We start from the raw sequence: 15,778 nt of genomic DNA on the forward strand, positions 1-15,778 counted from the left end.
GGGGCCCGACACATGATGAAAAAGACATTAAAGACAAAATGTACATACTTTTAAAACATTAGCATGTGGTGTGTGTGTGTGTGCATCTATCAATTACACATACATGTCAGTACATACACACAACAAGTAGGTCACATGGGAGAGAGGCATTGTACCGTGAGGTATTGGTTTAGTCAAACAGTAAAAGTCTCATGTCACGCCCTGACCGTAGAGTTCTTTTTATTCTCTATGTTTGGTTGGTCAGGGTGTGACTCGGATGGGAAACTCTATGTTCTTTGTTTCTATGTTTTGGCCGGGTATGGTTCTCAATCAGGGACAGCTGTCTATCGTTGTCTCTGATTGGGAATCATACTTAGGCAGCCTTTTTTCGTTTTGGATTTGTGGGTAGTTGTCTTTGTTAGTGGCATTATAGCCAAAGTAAGCTTCACGGTCGTTTCTTTGTTTTGTTGGCGACATTTATCGATAAAAGAAATGTACGCTCACCATGCTGCACCTTGGTCCGGTCATTTCCACGACGACAGCGATCGTGACATCTCAACTCAGTAAGTGATTTGAGAGGTCCAAAATCATAAAAAGCTTATAGATTTGCTAATACTGTATACAATTATATCATCCATAATTTTGTGACCATTTCAAATTAGGCTAGTAACTGATATCACTGAACTTCTCCACATGGCCAAAAGTTATTTATCACCAACATGTGTTCATCAAATCAAGGAATGATCACGGAATCAAACAAAACTCAAGTTCTTCAGCTGGAAAGCTGTGATGAGGTGTCGGGAAGTCACAGCTGGCAGGTTGAAAACATATTTTCAAATGCCTTTCATGAAGAATAGGCACTAAATTCACTCCATTTCAATTCACCTCGGAAATAAAATCACAGCAGGTCTTTAGAAAAGGACGCCATCTGGCATTTTAAGACTTCATTGAGAGGGAGCTATAGTCTTTTGAGAAAGCTATTGTGTCAAAACTGTGCATCAAAAATGTTCAAAGTCTTTATGGAGAAAATTACAGCAATGCAAAAAATGACTTCTCTCTTTGAATTTAGAGTGTCTTAGAACAAATTGTAAAATAACAGCTTTGGTTTCCCTTTGACGACATGTTCCTTTTCAACTCCTCCTGTCTCAATCTCACACCCTTAGCCCCTCCGGCTATCATTTCTGACAGTCTCAGTACCTCATCACTCTATCATTCCTCCAACCCCTTTACTTTTTGGAGAGTTCTGTTTCATCCTCCCTTTCCGCCCACCCAAGTCTGGATGGGGGGCAAGAACAAGAACATGCAGTAATGCACAGCAGGTCATTTCATCACTCTATTTCAACCCATAGTTCCCTAGGAGCCCAGCAACAATTGAATTCCTCACCAAGTGCTCTTCGTCCTTTGGCCTCATCAATCATCATTCATATCAAGCAGGTCCTCTTCCTCACCTATTCAGAACAAGGCTTATGGGCCCTGGTCAAAAGTAGTGCACTAAAAAGGTATATGGTGCCATTTGGGATGCACACCATGTCAACAACATGGGGTTAATCTTCGACTGAGGACATGGACAGGTACGTGAGGATAACAGGCCTGCTCTTGACTGGTAAACCCATTCATGATTGGCTACAGGTCCTTGTATGAAATGCCATGGTCATTCATTCATTGTTTGTAAGATTGGACCACTGACCCTTATCACCAACACTATCATTATAGGTAGTCATATTAAGGCTGGTGTATGAGAGGGTTGGCCAATGGCCATCAGTACGAAATAGAGTTATTTCTAATGGAAGGACTCCCTCTCCACATGGTGCCTCCACTCTCTTTCTCTCTGTCTCAGCCTATAGTGAAACGTACTCGTGCAGGTCTTTGTGTTTTTCATTTGTCATTTGTGTTGAATGTGAAGTGGGAAGGTGAGAGAGACTGTCAGTGTGCAAGCTCACACACACAGATCATCATTAATTTGGTGAGCAGCTGTTATAGAAAAACAGGGACTCTTGAGAAGCTGTCAAATGTTCTGTGAATTGTTTCAGCCATTACATTTTTCATCTAACATCAGGCTTGGCTTTCATTTCAAATATCCAGTGAAGTAGTAGTCTGTATTATTTGAACGGTCACCATATCTGTTTGTATCTGGTGGTGGTAGGTGCTGGTACGACACGGTTGTTAGCCCTGTAACACATCAAAACAGTCCCACATGCAGCGTACCTCATCTCTGGGTAAAGCTACATATCTCCATGAATTAATGTTTACTGCCACCTTGTGCGTCAAAGGTGCCCCTGCAGTATGTCTAACTAATAACACTATCATTTCTCTACGATTTTCAAAGTATTGGAACATACCAAATAAAGGTTTAGTAAATGTGTAATAAATAGCCACAGAAGAGGTAGTGGTGACGGATAATGGGACAAATTATCTTAAAAACACAGGATTATTATGGAAACAATTACCGGTATGTATTTCCGGTTTCCAAGACACAGATTAAGCCTAGTCCTGAACTAATAAGAATGTCCAATGGAGAATCTCTATTGAAAGTGTCAGGGTAATTGACCCTAAAGGTCTACAACATGAAAAAAGAGCCATTACACTGGAACCACTAACAGCAGAGATCCATATAGCACATTGGGGGCGATGAAACAACAGAAGCCCATTCATTTTAAATGAAGGAAGCCAAGTGGGTGGGGGGACCGTTGGGCCATGCGAGCATGGGGGAGGGACTAAAGTTGGAGAAAGTTTAACTTTATTCAAATATTCTGCAACATCGTGTATGGTTGACCAATCGAAGGTCACTATAGCTTCCAGGCCCTACTGGGTTGGCTGTTTCCACTGGGCACAGACGTCAGTTCTATCATTCAGCCTACAGTAGCAGCCAATGTGTGGTGTTCAATGTAGGCCTACATTCCATGAGACTGTAAAAAAAAAACATGCAGGGCTTGAAATGAACCTGTTTATCCACTTGTTCTTCAGACAAGGTGACTGAAAATGTTGCTGTGTTTGATGCAAGAAACCACTTTACAATATAAAATTCATTATTATTACCATACCATTATTACAGAGAATCCGACAAGTTATGTTACCCTCTGCCTATTGGCTACTTAGCTTATTCAAGCCTGTCTCAAAATACAACAGTGCCCCTTTAGACAAAAAAAACTCTACCCAACTCGCTTTTCAAAGATGTCTAGAAATGTACACATTTTGTGCTCTTGTAGGAAGCAATCACTCCCCTATTGCTGACTACAAATGATCTATAACTGGGCTAATAACTCACTAACTAGCGAAGGATATGAACAAATATGCACAGGCGCATCTACTCACGACCGCTCATTCTGTAAACAGTCCAGTTCAAAGTGAATGGCACAGATCCATATATGGCAATGGTCTACTTGCATATAGGTCTACTGCAGGTCTGATTGGTTATGCCGCACCGGTCTGTGTATGTGTGTCAATGCAATAGAATTCTACTTCGATGTGTTCTGCCAACAACAAAATATCTTGCATAGTTATTCGTTTTGCAAACTAATTCTTGCATAATTCATTTTGTTTTTGGTATGTTCATTGAAAGTGGCTAATACTGCGTTGATTCAATCATAATTCCCACCTTAAAGGGAAACGTTCATAGTGTTAACTAAGGCGGGAAACTCTAGCATAGCTTAGAGAGAATATTGGTCCCAAATGGGCCCTGGTCAAATGTAGTGTGCTACATAGGGAATAGAGTGCCATTTGGGACGCATCCACACTGCTACTTATTTACTGATAGAAAAAAACTTTTGTGTTACCCTACTCATCAGCACATACTGTACCAGCATACTGTAGCCAACTCTCCTGTTATGATATCACCTCAAGCCCAAGACAAACTATTACTGGTAGTTCTGGTCCATGTACATTATATGCCTCTGTCAGCAGACGTAAGAGAAAATGTGTTTGTGAGCAATAATTGTAGCAATACAGCAGTATGCAAGGAGTATGATTATAGCCTCCACCGTTTGTGGTGATGAGTCTGCAGACTTTGTCATTTTTACAGACAGAGTATCTGGTATTTAAACATAAATATTTATTGGGAGTTGTACATTTAAAAAAAGTGACTCTCCCTGTACAGCAGTGGTATTCAAACTTTTTCAGTGGGGACCACATTTTTTCCACCAGAATATATATTTTTACATCAATAAATAACCTTCAATTCATCAAATGTTAATCTCTTATCAAAATTAAATAAAACCATAACCATACGATGTTACTCAATAACCCCACTGCAGTTCCTCTAGGGGGTTACGACCCCGACTTTCAAATACCACTGCTGTATTTAAGAAATGAAGCAATAAGGCCTGAGGGGGTGTGGTATATGAACAATATACCACCGCTAAGGGCTGTTCTTAATATACCACCGCTAAGGGCTGTTCTTATGCACGACGCAACGCGAAGTTGTTAAATGCGGAAGACACATTTCAGTTGAATACATTCAGTTGGACCATATACCACAAACCCCCAAAGCGCCTTAATTGCTATTATAAACTGGTTACCAACATGAGAACAGTAAAGAAATGTTTTGTAATACACGTGGTATTTGGTCTGATATACTACGTCTTTCAGCCAATCAACATTCAGAGCTCGACCGCCCAGTATATAATGTTTAATCTATTATTCTACATGAGTATACCAGTAGCAGCCCACACATACAGTTGAAGTCGAAAGTTTACATACACCTTAGCCAAATACCTTTAAACTCAGTTTTCACAATTCCTGGCATTTAATCCTGGTAAAAATTCCCTGTCTTAGGTCAGTTAGGATCACCACTTTATTTTAAGAATGTGAAATGTCAGAATAATAGTAGAGATTGCTTTTATTTCTTTAATCACATTCTCAGTGGGTCAGAAGTTTACATGCACTCAATTAGTATTTGGTAGCATTGCCTTTAAATTGTTTAACTTGGGTCAAATGTTTCGGGTAGACTTCCACAAGCTTCCCACAATAAGTTGGGTGAATTTTGGCCCATTCCTCCTGACAGAGCTGGTGTAACTGAATCAGGTTTGTAGGCCTCCTTGCTCGCACACGCTTTTTCAGTTCTACCCACATATTTTCTATAGGATTGAGGTCAGGGCTTTGTGATGGCCACTCCGAAACCTTGACTTTGTTGTCCTTAAGCCATTTTGCCACAACTTTGGAAGTATGCTTGGGGTCATTGTCTATTTGGAAGACCCATTTGCGACCAAGCTTTAACTTCCTGACTGATGTCTTGAGATGTTGCTTCAATATATCCACATAATTTTCCTCCCTCATGATGCCATCTATTTTGTGAAGTGCACCAGTCCCTCCTGTAGTAAAGCACCGGCACAACATGATGCTGCCATCTCCGTGCTTCACGGTTGGGATGGTGTTCTTCGGGTTGCAAGCCCCCCCCTTTTTCCTCCAAACATATCGATGGTCATTATGGCCAAACAGTTCTATTTTTGTTTCATCAGACCAGAGGACATTTCTCCAAAAGGTACGATCTTTGTCCCCATGTGCAGTTGCAAACCGTAGTCTGGCTTTTTTATGGCGGTTTTGAAGCAGTGGCTTCTTCCTTGCTGAGCGGCCTTTCAGGTTATGTCGATATAGGACTCTTTTTACTGTGGATATAGATACTTTTGTACTTGTTTCCTCCAGCATCTTCACATCGTCCTTTGCTGTTGTTCTGGGATTGATTTGCACTTTTCGCACCAAAGTATGTTCATCTCAAGGAGACAGAACACGTCTCCTTCCTGAGCGGTATGACGGCTGCGTGGTCCCATGGTGTTTATACTTGCATACTATTGTTTGTACAGATGAACGTGGAACCTTCAGGCGTTTGGAAATTGCTCCCAAGGATGAATCAGACTTGTGGAGGTCTACAATTATTTTTACTGAGGTTTTGGCTGATTTCTTTTGATTTTCCCATGATGTCAAGCAAAGAGGCACTGAGTTTGAAGGTAAGCCTTGAAATACACCCACAGGTACACCTCCAATTGACTCAAATTATGTCAATTAGCCTATCAGAAGCTTCTAAAGCCATGATATCATTTTCTGGAATTTTCCAAGCTGTTTAAAGGCACAGTCAACTTAGTGTATGTAAACTTCTGACCCACAGGAATTGTGATACAGTGAATCATAAGTGAAATAATCTGTCTGTAAACAATTGTTGGAAAAATTACTTGTGTCATGCACAAAGTAGATGTGCTAACCGACTTGCCAAAACTATAGTTTGTTAACAAGAAATTTGCGGAGTGGTTGAAAAACGAGCTTTAATGACCCCAACCTAAGTGTATGTAAACTTCTGACTTCAACTGTAAACAGATACTGGTTAGGGGAGGGAGAGAGTGGAGTGACTGGAAAGAGGAGTGGTGCATGTCTAAATGTCTGCTTATTGTGCTTAATCTTTATGCTGTAATGCATGGCAGTGGGAAGATGCTTTGGGGTGGGGGTGCTGTCGATTGGTTGGGGTGGGGGGAATTTTTGTCAATTAGTATTTTTCTCTGCTCATACAGGCGTAATAAAGGCCGAGTGCAGTAATTTGGTGAGAACATTTTTTTATTTTAAATTGTGATTAATCAGGGGGTGCTTCAGCACCCCTACATCCTGTGGCTGCCATAATTCAGTGTGTGGGTGGTGATTGAATTGAACAATTCAGATAGCAGGAAATGTTCTTCATATGCTGTATACACCTCTGTGGTAAAAGCTAAGAAGACACTACAATATTATAACTATAGAATGTGTACATGGGAAGGCACAATCTTTTGCCCAGATTACTCTCTCTCTCTCTCTTAAATGCTACGATCGGAGAAGAACAGTGTCCACGCCTTCTGGTGTAGTCACTGAAAGTAGGGGGATAACTTCAGTGTCCTAATACACTGCGCTGGCAACGAGCAGATAAAATGGGAGTGCGTGAGCCGGTGAAGAGCATTTTATTCTACCTTTGCATCTGTAGTCATGTTTGTACTGAAGAGTGGGAACTCACGCTGCTTCATACCAACGATGTCCACGCACGGGTTGAGGAGACAAGCAAGGACTCCGGCAAATGCACCAAGCCTCCGTGTTTTGCCGGGGTGGCACGGAGATTTACGAAAATAAAGGAGATCCGGAACCGAGAGAGAAATGTGATGCTGCTGGATGCAGGCGATCAATTTCAAGGAACCGTTTGGTTTAATGTCTATAAGGGAGCAGAGGCTGCACATTTTATGAACAAACTTGGCTACGATGCAATGGTAAGCCGTTTAGTCCTAGTTAGGTAAGAATTAATATTAATATGGGCTAGTGTTGGGGTACTCAACTACTATTTGAGAAGGTCCGGTCACACACATTTCCTAGGTGGCAAAGGTCCTGATAGATATTGTAATTTATCGGTGTAGTAACATATGATACCTGAGTGACAGAATCAATGGGGGCCCCCTGGCAGTCGAGGCCACTGGGCACATAATCTGGCAATGATAACTACAAGATTTAGATAGCTGGTTAGCCTAACTAGCTAACATGGGCTGGTAGTTGATCCACTGAACATTTCTGACAGTTTATGAAAAGCTCTCTAAGGTCTGTCAGTGAATGAGATAGCAAAATATTTTGTCATTTTACCTTTTGCATTCTACGATACAACTCTCAACAGCAGTAGCCTAAATTGAAAGCCCCCCCAACAAAAAGATACAGGTACAATGGGGACATCTGTGATGTACAAGGGACAGGTAACCTGGAGTAAGGTGTCAATGAGGTAGTGGGTAAAACTAGTCCTGACAAAGGACTACAATTCCCAGTGTGACACTGGCCCGGGAATAATTCCAGGCATCTTCATATTATGTTTAGGAAGCCAACCCCAGGATATGTCCAATCACAAATGTTTTTAATTCCATCAGTTGTTAGTAGACATGTAGCCTCTACTCCTATGCTCCGCTAACCAGGGGAGGCGGAAGCCTGTGGCAGAGGCTAGTAGACATTAGATGAGGACAAATATTACTTTTGATTCGATTAGATTGAAAACAAACAAACATATTTTTAGATTATAAGATGAACTTGGCAGCACAATAACTACTGAACATTATGGCTGATTTGTTGCACACTTTGTTAACAGGTGAAATATTGGGGATGACTTTTACCTTTGTTTTGATTACACAGGAGGTTGGTGGCACCTTAATTGGGGTGGATGAGCTTGTGGTAATGGCTGGAGCGGAATAGATGGAATGGTATCAAACACATGGTTTTCATGTGTTTGATGCCATTCCATTTACTCCGTTTCAGACAATATTATGAGCCTTCCTCCCCTAAGCAGCCTCCTGTGGTTTTGAACTGTCTTTATAGGCTCTGGGGAATCATGAGTTTGACAATAAAGTGGAGGGACTTATCAAGCCGTTTCTCCAGGAAGTGAAGTGCACAGTCCTCAGTGCTAACATCAAAGCAGACGACACACTAGCACCACGCATCAGTGGCCTTTATTTCCCTTATAAGGTATTTGATGTGGACTCTAAGAAAGTGGGCGTGGTGGGATACACATCAAAGGAGACGCCTGCTCTGTCACAAACAGGTAGAATTGATTGAAGTTCTAGCTCCTCTTCATCCATCTTCCTCTCTTAAAATCTCTTTCTCTTTTCCTCAATCCCTCTGTCCTCTATTGAGATTCACTTAATACATTGTTATTCATATTCAGGCATTCTCTCCTCACAATAATCCATATTGATCACTTTGTCCAAGTTGCTTCATATTTGCTTCCTATTTTTGTTTTGAAGCAAATATGATTTTGTGATGCCTTTCCATACGTAGTTACATTTGAGGATGACCCTGGTGTAAAACCATTTTTTGTTCCCCATTCTGTTGCAGGACCTAATTTAGTGTTTGAGGATGAGATTGATGCCCTCCAGCTCCAGGTTGACAAACTAATCACTTTGGGGGTAAACAAGATTATCGCCCTTGGTCACTCTGGCTTCGTTACAGACAAAGAAATAGCCAGAAGGGTAAAGGGTGTGGATGTGGTCATCGGAGGACATAGTAACACCTTTCTGTACACAGGTATGCATAATGTTTGCTATAGGCTACTTTCCTTATTTACAATCATAGTAGCCGCTGTAATTCTTCAGAACACCATCTGGTAAACTGTCATCGTTTTTGTAAGGAGCCTACAGTTGATTTATTCCAGAACTGAACATGTGTCCCTGGCTGTCTTCAGTTTTCAAATCAAATCCAACTTTACTTGTCACATGCGCCGAATACAACAAGTGTAGACTTTAACATGAAATGCTTACTTACAAGCCCTTAACCAACAGTGCAGTTCAAGAAAAGAAGTGATCCAAGTGATCCAACAGTGAAATCAAGTAACAACAACAGATTGGAAATGTAAATGAACGCACCAGAGTTTCCCTTCTAACCTCAGCACCATAGAAAGTCCAAAACAACGTAGCATGTTTTATGTCCAATCAAAAGGAAATAAATTCTGCTTCCAGTCCTGTCAAGGAAGTAGGTCTACTAATAGCTCAGCCAACACACTAACCATGCTGTTTCTGCTACACATGCAGTAGATGTATGTACAGTATGCCTCAGCAGCTCTTGGCCCATGACTGTGACCATCTCATCCTTAGTGCAATTTCAAAAAGCTGAAACGATGAGTATCTGCCACCTGCCTTACCTGCTCTCCAGTGATGCCAATCATAGCCTTACTCTTTGTTAACTTGAGCTGTGCTGCTAACCGCTTTTTCCACAGCAGCAGCCATAATTAATGTTAGAATGTTTTGTTAGGGCCATTAAACTGTCTGGTTCCCACACCTGCACATTCAATAAACTGTAGGGGAGAGTGGGTTAAGTTGAGCCAGAGAGGACTAAGGGAGGGACTAAGAGAGTGATTCAATGATTGCTATAAGGTTTCCCTTTGAACGGAGGCCTATACAGTTCACTTATGTGGTGGGAAAGCACAGAAATTAGCAATGCAAGAAGACTGCATTGAATCTTTATTCACCCCACAGTCATTTAGGCGTTGTATAAATTGCAACGCTGTTTTCTTACGCATGAGTACAATGCAACTGATGACTGATATTAACAATGTTAATCAATTCAATGGTTTACATTCACCGTTTCTAGGAAAACAGCCTTCCTCTGAGGTCCCGGCAGGTCCCTACCCGGTCATAGTAAGGTCAGAGGGTGGGCGTGACGTCCCTGTGGTGCAGGCCTTTGCCTTTGGGAAATATCTGGGTTACCTCAAGGTTACGTTTGACGAAGCTGGCAACGTGCTCCAGTCCACAGGCAACCCCATTCTTCTGGACAGCTCTGTACCAGAGGGTGAGTACAGTACTGCTGAGTAAAATGAGGGGAAGTTGACAGTAAGTGCATCCCAAATGGCACCATATTCCCTATATAGTGCACTACTTTTGACCAGGACCCATAGGCACCCTTTCTTCAGAACACCTACATCTGGTAAAACTGTCTGTCAGAACTGAACATGAAAGCAACAACAACAGACTGGAAATGTAATTGAAAGCACCAGAGGTTTCCCTCTAACCTCAGCACCATAGAACAGCACCATAGAAACTCCATAACAACATAGCCTGTTTCATGTCCAATCAAAGCACATAAATTCTACCTCTACTCCTGTCAAGGAAGTAGTTCTGGTCAAAAGTAGTGCACTATATAGGGAATAGGATGCCATTTGGGACGTACACAGTGAAATGGACTTCGATTGCATCAGCAGTGAGTGCATGGTGATATACAGTAGTTGTATACTTGTAGTGCATGGGGATATACAGTAGTTGTATACTTGTAGTGCATGGGGATATACAGTAGTTGTATACTTGTAGTGCATGGGGATATACAGTAGTTGTATACTTGTAGTGCATGGGGATATACAGTAGTTGTATACTTGTAGTGCATGGGGATATACAGTAGTTGTATACTTGTAGTGCATGGTGATATTTTATTTATACTGTAGTATGTCTCTGTCCACTGTCACTATCTTAATACAATGATAAGCATGAGTTCACCATGAAAACGTCAACACTGTTATTATCACTATCAGGATCATTATAATGTACACACGCATTAGAATTCTTATATTGTATGGAGTATATAGTAAGTGTATATGATTCCGTTTTGTCAGACCCCAGTATTCTGGCTGAAGTCAACGAGTGGAAAAAGGCCCTGGCAAATTACTCCTCCCAGTATGTGGGGCAGACCTTGGTGTATCTCAATGGAACGTTTGAAGAGTGCAGGTTCCGAGAATGCAACCTGGGAAACCTAATCTGTGACGCTATGGTGAGGTAGTAGTATTCAGAAAAGCTAACCAAAGCAGGTACCTTTGGGCCAGTCTGTAACCTACTGAAATCCTCTGTTTTTTCGCTGTAGGTACACCACAACATTAAATATGCAGATGAGCTTCAATGGAACCATGTTAGCTCCTGCATCCTCCAAGGGGGATCGATACGGTCATCCATAGATGAGCGGAGTCGAAACGGTGTGTGTGCCTTTATGGGTCCGTTTCCTGGACACAGATTAAGCATAATCTTGGACAAAAAAAATATTTTCAATTTTTCCAGGACTAGTCTTAATGTGTCCAGGAAACTGGCCCTGTGTGTTTGAGAGAATAAACTCCAGCAATGGCTGAGGAAACTGAGTGAAATGTCTTTTATTAGGTTCCATTACGATGGAGGACCTCATTGCTGTGTTGCCGTTTGGAGGCACCTATGATCTGGTTCAGCTGAAGGGATCTACTCTGAGGAAGGCTTTTGAGCACTCCGTCAGGAGATATGGAGGGAACACAGGGGAATTCCTTCAAGTATCAGGTATCAGACACTGTTTTATTTTAATTGGTACGGAGGGTCACAATATGACATCATGCAGGGGCAGTTACGCTGAGTGTACAAAACATTAGGAGCATCTTCCTAATATTGAGTTGCACCCCCCTTTGCCCTCAGAACAGCCTCATTCGTCTGGGAATAGACTACAAAGGGTCGAAAGCATTCCACAGGGATGCTGGCCAATGTTGACTCCAACAACTAATGCTACTGAGCCAGATGTCTGTGTCAGGGCAGAAGCTCCAGGTGGTATCTGATTTTAAGTACCTTGGCATCATACTTGATTCCAACCTCTCTTTTATAAAGCAGGTGAAAAAGGTCATTCAAATAACCAAATTCAACCGAGCTAATTTATGATTTATACGAAATTTTACAGAGGTAGCAAAACTGTACTTCAAATCTATGATACTCCCCCACTTAACATACTGCTTGACTAGTTGGGCCCAAGCTTGCTGTACAACATTAAAACCCATTCAGTCTGTCTACAAACAGGCTCTCAAAGTGCTTGATAGGAAGCCCAATAGCCATCATCACTGTTACATCCTCAGAAAGCATGAGGTCCTGAGTTGGAAAAATCTTGTGCAATACACCGATGCATGTCTTGTATTCAAGATCGGAAATGGCCTGACTCCCCCTCCACTCAGTACTTTTGTTAAACAGAAAACCCAAACATATGGCAGCAGATCCACAAGGTCTGCCATGAGAGGTGACTGTATAGTTCCCTTAAGGAAAAGTACCTTTAGTCAATCTGCTTTCTCTGTGAGAGCTTCCCATGTCTGGAATACACTGCCATCAGACACACATAACTGCTACCTATCACACTTTCACAAAAAACATGGCTAAAGGTCAATCAGATTTGTGAACATAATCCCTAGTTGTGTATTGCCGCTTTCCATGTTGTCTAGCTTATGAGGTGTGGAAACACTTTGTTGCTTTTATGGATTTTGTCTTGTTGCTTTTTGTGCTATTTTGCGCTGTCTACATCTTACTTGTTCTATGTGGCTCTGCGTGTGCTCAATGATTGTCTGTATTGTTATTGTAATTGTTTTTAATAACCTGCCCAGGGACTGTGGTTGAAAATTAGCCGGCTGGCTAAAACCGGCACTTTTACTGAAACTGTCCCTACTGTATACTGTCCCTGTAAAAATAAACTCAACGCTTCCCACAGTTGTGTCAAGCTGGCTAGATGTCCTTTGAGTGGTGGACCAATCTTTTTTTATTTTTTATCTTAATGATTTTTTTAAACATACAATCTACCCGCAGTGAAGCCGCTCAACATTTCAATCATCTAGCAGATGCTCCAGAGCAATCCACAGGAGCAACCAGGGTCAAGTGCCCCGCTCAAAGGCAAATCGACAGATCCCCCACTTTGTCGAATCGGAGACCTCAACCATCCAAGACTCCCCCACAGATCATTCTTGATACACACAGGAAACTGTTGAGCATGAAAAACCCAGCAGTGTTGCAGTTCTTGACACAAACCGGTGCGCCTGGCACTTACTACCATACCCCATTCAAAGGCACTTAAGTCTGTCTTGATCATTCACCCTCTGAATGGCACATATACACAATCCATGTCTCAAGGCCTAAAAATCCTTCTTTAACTTGTCTCCTCCCCTTCATCTACACTGATTGAAGTGGAACACTGTGTGTCTCTAGTAGCTGTCTATCCCCAAGAGCCTGTGCACCTTTATTGAATTTAGTTTTTGTTACATATTGGTTACATAAGTTAGGTCCAGCAACAGATTGAGGAACCTACATGAGGGAGAGGAATGAGGACAGGTGTTTGGTCTCCCGCTGTGTTTTGGACTAATTTTATTTCCCTCTTGTACAATTTCAATAGGATTTCATGTAGAGTATGATATGTCGAGGCCCCCTGGGGAGCGCGCTAGGAGTATTAGTGTGCTCTGTACGGACTGCCGGGTGCCTGTCTATGAGCCTCTGGATGACAGAAGGCTATACAAGGTGGTCCTGCCCTCATACATGGTGGAAGGAGGAGACGGATTCTCCATGATTAAAGAGGAGAACCTGAAACATGACAGCGGTGAGCTCACAGAACTGAACAGATTAAAACACTATGTTATGTCCTAAATGGTACCCTATTCCCTGTATAGTGCACTACTTTTGACCAGGGTCCCGGTCAAAGGTAGTGCACTACATAGGGGACAGGAAGGAAAGAGTGCCATTTGCGACGTAGACAATCTATCTCTATGGGTGAGCTCCTCTCTGCAGACTCAACTTCCTTATGAACAGGAACCCTTTGGTCATTTTCTGTTGTACAACCATTACAGACCAAGCAATGTTGGTGAACTGTTGCATGAGGGTTGAAAATTAAAATGTTCTTGACGTCACAAACTATCTGTGTCTGTTTCTCTTTCAGGTGACATGGACATATCGGTGGTGGCCAGCTACATTGCTGAGAGGAAGAAGGTGCATCCGGCTATAGAGGGACGTATCAAGATTTCCAACTCAGCTTCAGGAGGGCCTGGTCACATGGCTCTGTTAATCATGCTGGGGCTAGTGATGGCTCTGTTTGGGAGACTATGAGAGATCCCTGGCTGCAATCATGATGCAAAGCTCACCATTGGATATATTCCTCTCACCAACAGCATTCAAGGGAAGAGCTCAACTCCAGTTAGTCTATTGAGTACAAATTGGACAGGGATATGGTGAATGGATATTTCACCAATGCTCTCAGATATTTCTTTATTAATACTGCAGTTTGATATGAAATTCACTATTGAAACTTCAGGGAAAATGCTGTAAATGTATTATCCTATGGCTAAAACTAGGAATGATGCACTGGTAAGTCTCGTGTACAGTAGCTGCTGTCAAGCTCTTGGTCTGCGATCCAGTTAGAGTACATAAGCAAATGTATTTTTATGCTCAAACAGATGACCGGTGCTTGTTTAAGTGTGTGCCCTTGGCAGAGCCTGCTTAACCAGCATTAGGACTGAAGCGTTACAGATTTTGGGATAGAAATGTAAAGGTAATTTCCGATTGAGCCGACATATGCAGTCTCCGCTAAAGGAGGACATTACCTTTAAATGTCAATCACGCTGTAACAACGAATGTCCATGATACAGATAGAATAGACTTTGTTTATGGGATAGGGTGTCCAAACACAGAGCTCCAGAATAGTTTTGTCAATATTTTGAAGCTCTTTTAGACATGAAATATAATCTCTCAAGGTGGGATAAACAAGTTGGCGATCAACCTTTTGTAAACATTTAGAGAAACTCTATTTACAGGACATACCCACTCAAAGTAATGAGGTAGCAGGAAACGGATACACTTGGTATTCTTAATTCACACAGGAAACTGCTGAGCGTGAAAAACTCAGCAGCGTTGCAGTTCTTGACACAAACCGGTGCGCCCAGCACCCTAATACCATACCCCGTTCAAAGGCACTGAAATATTTTGTCTTGATCATTCACTGATTCAAGTGGATTTAACAAGTGACATCAATAAGGGATCCTAGCTTTCACCTGGTCATGGAAAGAACAGGTGTTCTTAATGTTTTGTACATCAAAGAGGGAATGTTTTTCTGAGTTGTAATTTCTAAATAGCCTATGATAAATTGTGACCTCTAACATTTTATATTTGGTGTTGTGATATTGCAACAAGGTTGGTAATAGTACAATATACTGATATGATGTACCTAAAGCCTGAAGGTTATACAGGTAAATGAACAAACTGTTCTCCTTACTGTTTTTTGAACGTCTAGCAGCTATTTCACCAACTGTAACAATTCAACAGTAACGCTGTTACTTAAAAATACCAATAAATTGTCATGAGCTCATCTTAAACTTCTTAAAAACAAAGAAAAACACATGAATTATGAAATGCCGCCCAGGCGTAATTCCATCGAATGTAGTATTTCTCAAAGGAAAGAATTTCATAACACCCCTCACAATTACTCTTTAACTTGTGAGTGATGTAACCTTGAGCTTTGCTGCTCTCACTATTCATCAGAACTATGTCAGGGCCACGGGGTAGAGTAGTATTCTGAGGACAAGTACCATTCTGTCTCT

The 15,778-nt window shown here is 41.7% G+C and overlaps 1 protein-coding gene across 1 annotated transcript; it reads left to right on the forward strand.

The window, feature by feature from the left end:
- The first annotated feature begins 6,597 nt into the window (after positions 1-6,597).
- On the forward strand, positions 6,598-15,546 carry LOC139556166 (snake venom 5'-nucleotidase-like). Its single transcript, XM_071369754.1, has 9 exons — positions 6,598-7,190; positions 8,272-8,494; positions 8,788-8,976; positions 10,039-10,236; positions 11,051-11,205; positions 11,296-11,404; positions 11,583-11,732; positions 13,588-13,788; positions 14,125-15,546. The coding sequence occupies exons 1-9, from the start codon at positions 6,861-6,863 to the stop codon at positions 14,289-14,291; spliced, it is 1,722 nt and encodes a 573-aa protein (XP_071225855.1). The 5' UTR covers positions 6,598-6,860; the 3' UTR covers positions 14,292-15,546.
- The last annotated feature ends 232 nt before the right edge of the window (positions 15,547-15,778 follow it).

Source organism: Salvelinus alpinus, chromosome 27 (genome assembly GCF_045679555.1).
Source record: "Salvelinus alpinus chromosome 27, SLU_Salpinus.1, whole genome shotgun sequence".
NCBI lineage: Eukaryota > Metazoa > Chordata > Actinopteri > Salmoniformes > Salmonidae > Salvelinus > Salvelinus alpinus.

What these genes read in the sequence shown, in the direction of transcription:
- LOC139556166 (XM_071369754.1), top strand. Translation starts at nt 6,861, where the DNA reads ATGGGAGTGCGTGAGCCGGTGAAGAGCATTTTATTCTACCTTTGCATC. An exon ending in GGAATTCCTTCAAGTATCAG is followed by an intron (nt 11,733 to 13,587) that starts GTATCAGACACT and finishes CAATTTCAATAG; the next exon opens with GATTTCATGTAGAGTATGAT. An exon ending in GAACCTGAAACATGACAGCG is followed by an intron (nt 13,789 to 14,124) that starts GTGAGCTCACAG and finishes TTTCTCTTTCAG; the next exon opens with GTGACATGGACATATCGGTG.